Genomic DNA, 8,767 nt, shown 5'->3' with positions numbered 1-8,767 from the left:
ACGAAGGTTAGTGAAAAAACAGAGGCAGTGACATGTTGTAGCAATTAGAATTCAAGTGTTTAAACTTATAAATATGAGGGCGTAGAAAATGGTGGTGTACTGTAGTCTTAACACCGTTCTCTCTGTGGAAAAGTCAGGTTGATTGAATGAGATTGGCTAAACAACAGCACCTTCTCCACCTAGAACAAAGGTCCGTGCATTTCCTAATACCCTCGCACCCCCTGGTCTCCTGTAACGAACTTTTTCAGCCTGCCTGCAAAAGGACAACGGTGTGGGTACCTCCGCTTTATTCTGATCACTCGGGCCAGACCAGACAACTCAACAACTCCTGTTGTCCTGTACTGGCGAATCTGGTGCTGTCCAGAGGTCCAGTCAACCGAAAACGTTTGGGGAGTATTTAGTCTTTGGAACTGGAGTCTGAGACACCTTAGGCTGGAATTCCTCGACTGAGAAATTGGTGGTCTCCTGGGGTGTTGTGGGCGTGGCCTTGGGGAGGCCCTACGGATGGGTCCGCCATCGGTCCGGGGCTAACTCCCGCTCGGCACATGACAGTTTTTATATAGCAACAATATCAATGACAATCGCCGCCGTAGTGTCTCGCCAAGTAGATTTCGAATCAGTTTGACCTCACCTGTCACACTTTACAGTGCGTCCAATACAGTGGATTTTGAATTCAGTTTAACCTCCACACACTTGTGACTTCATTCCAAAACAATCTGAGTTATTGTCACATGGCGAGCCGCCAGCATACCTCCATTGGCGGCCGCCCCCTTGCTTGGATAATAGTTTCTCTAAACTCCACACACGCAGAATAGAATTAGGGGGTACTAAGTAGCTTAAAGAAGGCTAAGTAGTTAATTCTACAGGTGGTTGCAAAAACGGTGCCCGGGTGTATACTCTTTCTGTCTTTGTAAGTGGGGCGTTTGACCATAAATAGCCAAAGCTTGGCGGTCATTGACCTGGAATGGTAATTACTATTGGCTGACTGCTACAAACCTTAACTATTTTTGTCTAGAGTCCCCACCAAGAAAGAAACAAAGAGCATAGCACCCATGCACCGTTTTTGCAACCACGTGTAATTATAATAATATATATATTTTACTTAGTAAACCTATACATTATTAAAATACTATAAAATAGCAGTAACTTATAGCCTAGTTAATAATATCTTACTAGCTAGGAATGTCGCGGGCTAGGAGCCGATTCAACCTATGACCTAGGTTTGGACGGTAAGAAATTGCTGAAGGGGTCTAACTAAGGCCGCAGCAGCTGAACATAAAAAGGGAGTGCAACAGGGAGTTAGGCTATATAATATAAGCTTGCTATATTAATTAGTACAATGTCATATGACCATAAGCTAATATCTAATTTAGACATGACTTTGTGAGGGCTGTACTATTTAGCTAAATAGCCTAAGTATCTAGTAGGCCCTACCTACTACACTACTCCCCCTCCTCTTATTAAGGGTGTTATTGCCCCTCCTAAGCCTCTAGCGGGGCTATATTAATAAAGTAATAAAACGTGCAAGAAAACGCAGCACTCGTATAGGAACGAGTTCTCTGTAAATAGAAATAGACATAGAGATAGCCTTACTGAATATCCTGCATATCGTTGAAGGTATTGATTTTACCACTAGATCAAAATACGAATCCGTACCCAGTCTAGTGGGCAGTGGTTTATAATCATCTGAAGGTGAAGGGTCAGGGTATGAATACCACCACCACCACCAGGTGTATGGGATTCGATGCCGAGAAGGTTGTCGAACATCACCTGACTGGGAGGATATGTCTGGACTCCAGAGTTTTGAACTTCCCACATCATAGTGGAACTGCCTCCCTCTTCGTGGAACGTTTTCTTGCTCGCAGATTATAGTAGTTTCAAGTCTTTCTCTGAGTCTTTTTTTTTTTTTTTTTTTTTTTTTTTTTTTTTTTTTTTTTTTTTTGGATTGGAAATTAGACAGATAAGTTCAGCTACTACAGTGATTCTCGAGATCGGTCTGACCTTCAAACACTTGTCAATTGTTTGTTGGCCCCACCGCTAAGAACTTAGCATGATTCTTTTATTAAGCTAACTGCCTTAGAATGAAGGTGGGTGTAATATTCTTTTCATGGGAAATATAAAAAAGCCTAATTTAAAGAAGAACAAGGCTTGGCACCTCCTTAGGATATAGTTATGCTTAAGAAGCGTAAAATGCGTCCCCTTTAAGACTAAAGGAGGTAAGGGTCAGAAATATTATAGAAAACCTCTTTCTCTCTATCTCTGCAGGTGTGTGTTTATGTAGATGCATTTAAAAAAATAAATATAGTAGGTACACCGCACCAACTGCTTGCTAAGGCAAGATATCCTTACATACTTTCTAACAGGATTTAAGCCTATCACAGGCTGGGCTTGCACTACTTTCCATAACATGCCTGGCCACAAGAAATGCTCTTCCATCAGCTATGAAGTGCAGCTAAAAAATTATTTAGAACTAAGCACAAGCCTTAGCTTTTCTGGATGTTAGTAAGATTCTTTAGATTCAACATAATCACCCATGTTATGAACACTCCAGCACTAGTATTCAGCCAGCCACTGAAATGCAGGTGTTTCTTAATAAAGCTAATCACATTACCCTTATAAACTAGTGTGGGTTTTGACCAGGATAATAACTGAGTGCATTATAAGAACTATTTAAGAACCTAGATCCCCTAGTAGTTTAGCTTATATATATACGAACTATCCTAATTTCTCTAATAGTTATGAAGCATGGAGAACATAACTATAAAACCTATTTCTAGATGAGGAGTAGCAGCAGTAGAAAAGTAAATAGTAACTATATTTATTATTCTAGGTATAGAGACTGGTCCCCTTATCTTAGGTTTCTAATTTAAGTTATTTAAGTCTACAGTAGGAAAAGAAAAGAGGGTAAAATTTTTTTTACTCTAAAGATATCTAGCTAAGTATAATTAAGTATACACCTATTAACCTAGAGGCATAGTATTAGTGATAAGAATTATAGCTCTCACCAACAAATACAGGTATTAGATACATTTCTAGGATATCATTATTCCTCAGCCTTACTTAATACAGACTAGTTTGAATTACAATAGGGTACAGAAAGCAGTTTAAGAGTATAAGACCCAGGCGCCATTTTTGCAATCAAGTGTATAGACGTTGGACATCCTAACCAGATCAACCACTGAAGTACTTCAGACTATTGAATAGTAGTCAGGATGTTTACTGCAACAGATTCATAACTCCATGATAGGCTTCTGACTCTGACAGCACCACAATACATAAAAAGACATGAATCAGACTCAAGCTGTTGACAACTTCCCCAACAAGAACTGCGCCGCATTACCCGTATCCATACCATACGTGAAATGCGCCGCCGTGACAATCAACGTCCCATCACAGACCAAATCCCCCATAGCACAATAAACCTTGACCTTGTCCTTCGGAAAATTCGCAATCTGTCCCCTCTCCTGCGCATTGCGCGTATACCCAAACAGCACAACACCTTTGATTCTGTCCTTGACATCCTCCGGAAGCCGCTTGATGGACCCATCCATAACCGCCGTGCCTTGGCTGTATCCGCCAGCCACAATCTGTGTGTCTGGACATTTCGACGCAGCCTGCTTGAAGAGCCCCATGGCTTCGTTGATAGCGGCGGGGGAGGTGTTATCTGGAAGAGCGTTGGATCCCAGATCAGCTGTATAGGCTGGTCCGACGCCCTGGCAGGCTACTTGGCCTGGTTTGGCGGCTTTCAGGTTGTTGCAGACTGCTGGGCCAGTGGACATTCCCTGTTCGTGTTAGCTTTGCTATTAGATAGCATGCAGAGGAGTGCTTACGAGGAGACCTGGCTCCGTGGACGCGCGGGCGAAAATGAAGGTGATGGGTTTGCAGGGGCCATCGCGCAGTTCGTTTCCGGATGATACTTTGCTCATGTTAGCCAGGACTCAAAGACGGAGAGTAGGATGCGTACATTGGCGCTCCTCGAGGTCAATTGGACTTGCGGCCGCCAGGCCAGCGAGAGCAAGAGTCAATAGGCGCAGGTTCATCTTGTCTTTTGGTTCTTGTCTTGGGAGAGTGGTTAATCAGGACCCTTCCTTTGACCGGTGGCTTTATATCTACGCTCCTTGGCTTGATAGAGACCCATCCTCGGCATTCGGACAAAATCCGAATCGAACAGCAGTCCAGGCAGAGTGGTTTGGAGGTCTATACTTTCTGCCCCGTTTCAAAATGTCTCGAATAGTTCGTCCGGGATTTGATAAACAGTGAGGGTTTCCTGCCGAGCCCCGAATGGCGTTCCTGAACCATGCTGATAACCTGTTTGTGATGTGGGCCATGTCTCATATCCTCGCAACTATTACTGCTCGTATCGTTCATAGTTCGTGAGTGGTTCGCCCAAAATTTGGGGAAAGTTCGGACGAACTTCCTAATGCGGTTTCGACCGTGCCAAATCTCAAAGCTTGGACACATGATTGGAGAGATTACTTGATATTAACCGATCTGAAACAATAATCGATTCATCCAGCCCTAAACTACATGACTCGTGACATAAATAACCCCCCCAAAAAAAACAAAGCAAACCCTGATCGCCGAACGCCCTCCCACCACCGATTCAAGCCAGATTTTGCAGATTAACCAACTCGAAATACCGACCTCTCTTCAGGAGCAAGGCATCATGCGTCCCTGACTCGACAACCTCCCCATGATCCAGCACGTAGATCACATCCGCCTGTTGGATGGTACTCAACCGATGCGCCACGGCAATGGTCGTCCGTCCCTGTGCCGCCGCGTCCAAAGCAGCCTGCACCACCTTCTCAGACTCAGAGTCCAGTGCGGAGGTTGCTTCATCTAGCAGCAAGATCCGCGGATCGCGGATGAGGGCGCGCGCGATGGCGATGCGCTGTTTCTGACCGCCGGAGAGCATCCCCCCTTTTGTGCCGACGATTGTCTCGAAGCCTTGTCTGGAATGCGTTAGCATACAATATGATTTGCGGGCACGAGTACTTACGGAAGAGAAATGATAAAATCGTAGATATTTGCGTCTTTGCACGCGTTGATCAGCTCGTTCTCACTGGTGTACGGCCTCGTACTCCCCAGGAGGATATTCTCGCGGATCGTCCCCTGGAATAAAGCCGGTTCCTGGCTGACCAGCGCCAGATGGCTTCGATACGAGGTTAGATCCCAGGTAGCGATGTTTCTGCCGTCAATGTAGATTCCTCCTGTCATGGGGTTGTAGAATCTTTCCAGTAGTGAAATGATCGTGCTCTTCCCGCTGCCGCTGGCGCCGACCAGCGCTACGAACTGGCCGGGTTTGACAGTTAAATTCAGTCTGCGTAGCACGGGCTGATCCAGCCGGCTCGGATACCGGAAGGAGACATCGCGGAATTCAATCAGCCCGCGCATATCCGGCTGGAATATCTGGCGTGCAGTCCCGGACATCGACTTCATGGTCTCGCCACTAAAAAGACGCTTGAATTCCCCTGCTGCGTGCTTCGCCTTGCCCATATCCGACGCATGCGAGAAGACGGTCCCAGCCGCCTGCGCGCCGAAGATCACCTCGCTAAAGCAGACATAGAACTGGAAAAGGGAGTACTCTCCATGTCCGAGTAGCGTCCCGCCGTACCAGAATCCTAGCGCCATGCACAAGAACGGCAGGGCCTGGGAGCTGGCGTACAGCAGCGACGATTTGACGACTGGGATGATGTCCCGCTTGAGCTGGTGCTGCAGCTGGGTCTGATACGATTGCAAAACCTCCCCCTCCATCGTCAACGAGGCAACAGTGCGAATCGCCGAAGCCGCCTCGCAGGCTGAGCTGGCGGACTGCTGGTACGCCGCCTTTGCGCGCCGCTGGAACTTATCCAGCATCCAGACACGGATGAAGCCGCAGAGGAGGAGCACCGGCACGGCGGAGATGCAGACCAGCGCGAGCTTCCAGCCCATGACTAGTGCGATGCCCAGCGAAGCGACCAGGTTCACCGAGACGATGAGGAGAGTGCCGAGCGTGACGCCGCTGATACCGGCCAGCTGCTTTGTTTCTGCGCTCAGCGTGGCTGTTAACGCGCCCGTTGTGTTGTCCGGCTCGTCGAAAAAGGCAATGTCCTGGTGGAGCATCACGCGGAAGGCCTGGCTGCGGGCGCGGTAGACCATTTTCTCGGAGCAGTATGCGAATAGGCTTCCTTGGAAGGCATAGAGGAGAAACGTGACCAGGCCAATCATGAGGAACATGAGCGACCAGAAGCTCGCGTCGTGGCGTAGTTTGGGATATTCCCAGGGTGGGAGGCTCAGGGTGCTCACGGCTTTGGCGAAGAGGACGGCCTGCGAGGGCTGGATGCCTCCGGCCAGAACAGACGCACCCAATCCCAGTCCGAGAAGCGGCCATTCGGGACGATTGAACGAGGCAAGGAATTTGAACAGAGTCCACAGGGAATAGGATATCTCTTTGGCTTTGTGCAAGTGGACCGGCAGCGCCGATATTGACATCCTCGACATCCGCTGTTTCAGCTTCTCTCCTGTCTTCAGCCCAACATCCGACGCGTCGTCTTGGGGCTCATACTCAGAAACGTCATCGTCGGTGGGATAGTCCAGGTCAAGGAAAAAAGTGTGCATAGGGCTTCGCGGCATTTGACTCATCCGCGTGAGCCGCTTCTTGATCTGCTGCGCCTTGACCATGCCGTAGTAGACGCCCTTTCTGTCCATGAGACGGTCATGCGAGCCCTGTTCGACGATGGAGCCGTTGGCCAAGACGACGATATTATGCGCTTCTTTGATAGTGGACAGCCGGTGCGCAATCACCACCGTGGTCCGGCCCTGCGACGCCTTGTCCAGAGCTGCCTGCACCAGCCCCTCGGATTTCGTGTCCAGAGCGGAGGTCGCTTCGTCCAGCAGCAGGATCTTGGGATCTTTGACGATGGCTCTCGCAATCGCGATGCGCTGTTTCTGGCCCCCCGAGAGGGAGAAACCGGCGACGTTGGTCGCGTACCCGTCCGGGAGGGCCATGATGAAATCGTGCGCATTTGCCATGCGGGCTGCGTCTTCAATTCGTTTTTGGATCTGCTGGGGAGGGTCGTGTTCATGTTTCGAGCCGATGAGCCCGACGCGGATGTTCTCTGCGATGGTGGCGGCAAAGAGTCGTGGTTCCTGCGAGACGAGCGACATTTGCTGGCGGAGCCAGCGCAGATTCAGATTCTCGATATCATGTCCGTCGAGCAGGATGTTCCCCGCTACGGGGCTGTAGAAGCGCTCGATGAGCCCTATGATGGTGCTTTTCCCGGATCCTGAAGGCCCGACAAACGCTGTGGTTTTGCCGGCCGGGATATAGACGCTTAGGTCGTGGGCGACGATGACCTCCGGCCGAGAGGGGTAGACGTGGCGGATATTTTGCAAAACGATGTTTCCCTGGACATGTCGCAGGGTAATTCCTTTGTCCAGCGACGCATCTAGAGGAGACTGCCGATCAATGGTGCTATACAGCTTGGTTGCCGCCGCTACCGCGGTGGACAGCGCCTGGGTGTTGGGCGCAATATTACCCAGATTGTACGATCCGAGAATGATCGCCATAAGGATAGTCAGCACATCTCCGGCCTTGACATGGCTGTCGGTCTCGACCAGAAAACGTGCTCCCATCCAGAATCCCAGCCCATAGTTGAGGTACATGACGCACAGCAGGGCTCCAACCATCAGCGCAAAGATCATCTGCGCCCTCATCCCTGGTCGCTCTGCGTCCTTGAGATGTTTCTCGTATTTAGCTGCTAGTGTCTCCTGTGCGTCAAATGCGACCACCGTCCGGATGGAATCGAGAATATCCTCTGCCAGACTGGCGCCTTGACCTTGGGAAGCCAACGCGCGCTTGTTGAAGCCGAGCATGGCTGTGGAGCAGCCGCCCATGATCAACAGCAATGCGACCAGCGTGGCGCTGCAGATGAGCGCCAGCTTCCAGCTCTTGATGTATGCGATGATGAACGCTGTGACGAATGTCGACAGCCCGGTCAGCGCTAAACCGACCTTTTCAGAGATTCCGTCTTGGATGAGGTTCGTGTCGGCGGTGATTCTGGTCGTGATTTCTCCCGCGCCAAGCGTATCGAAGAAGGCGATATTCTGTCGGAGGATGGCGCGCAGGTACTCGACGCGGATCTGCTGCACGATATGATCACCGGTGTAGATGAAGCCGACGGTGGCCAGGTAGATGGTTGTGAACTCTCCAATGGCCAGGTAGACAAAGTAGACGACATACTTGGTGAGCTCATGGTGGAAGTGCGCGTAGGTGATTTGTCTGCTGACGATGTCTTGAAAGGTTGAGGTCAAGTTGCCAAAGAGCACCTATACCGTCAGTTTCGAACATGGTGATGAGATGATAGATACTTGCAGTGAACAGAGGTAGTGCAGCGCCGCCTATGATGGCGCAGGCCGAGCTGACGACGAGGATGGCGATGTCCCATCGCGAGGCATATCGGTATATACCAAAGAAGCCCACATGCGACTCTGGTGCATGGATCTGTCTGTGTAGGATGGCTTTCTCCGCTTCAGAGAGACAGAGTGTTGCTGAACTCCCGCCGGGAGACTGCTTCGTCAGTTTGCTGCAGTCAGAGTGTGCAGTGTACTTACTTTAGGCAGGTCTTCTAGCTCTATGTCCTCCTTTGACTTCATCGTGTATGTTCACCTCGCTGTGGACTGGATATCTTACCTACGACATGTCTGGTATGTAGGAATGTGGCTGTCGGCAAGAGAACGGGGCGTGTCCGAGACCCTGTGATGCTATCTCGCACTCGTTACTCAAAGC

The 8,767-nt window shown here is 49.6% G+C and overlaps 2 protein-coding genes across 2 annotated transcripts; both read right to left on the bottom strand.

Moving 5' to 3' along the window:
• Positions 1–3,296: 3,296 nt before the first annotated feature.
• On the bottom strand, positions 3,297–4,040 carry Aud_006926 (cutinase family protein; the record flags this gene model as incomplete). Its single annotated transcript, XM_043291823.1, has 3 exons — positions 3,297–3,782; positions 3,831–3,916; positions 3,965–4,040. 3 exons carry the CDS (start codon positions 4,038–4,040, stop codon positions 3,297–3,299), a joined length of 648 nt encoding a protein of 215 aa, XP_043147758.1.
• Positions 4,041–4,603: 563 nt separating this feature from the next.
• Aud_006925 (putative ABC multidrug transporter) lies at positions 4,604–8,634 on the bottom strand (the record flags this gene model as incomplete). Its single annotated transcript, XM_043291822.1, has 4 exons — positions 4,604–4,952; positions 5,000–8,307; positions 8,354–8,548; positions 8,593–8,634. The coding sequence occupies 4 exons, from the start codon at positions 8,632–8,634 to the stop codon at positions 4,604–4,606; spliced, it is 3,894 nt and encodes a 1,297-aa protein (XP_043147757.1).
• Positions 8,635–8,767: the final 133 nt, after the last annotated feature.

This window comes from Aspergillus udagawae, assembly GCF_001078395.1.
Source record: "Aspergillus udagawae IFM 46973 DNA, scaffold_5, whole genome shotgun sequence".
NCBI lineage: Eukaryota > Fungi > Ascomycota > Eurotiomycetes > Eurotiales > Aspergillaceae > Aspergillus > Aspergillus udagawae.
This window is presented reverse-complemented; position numbering and strand designations above follow the sequence as displayed.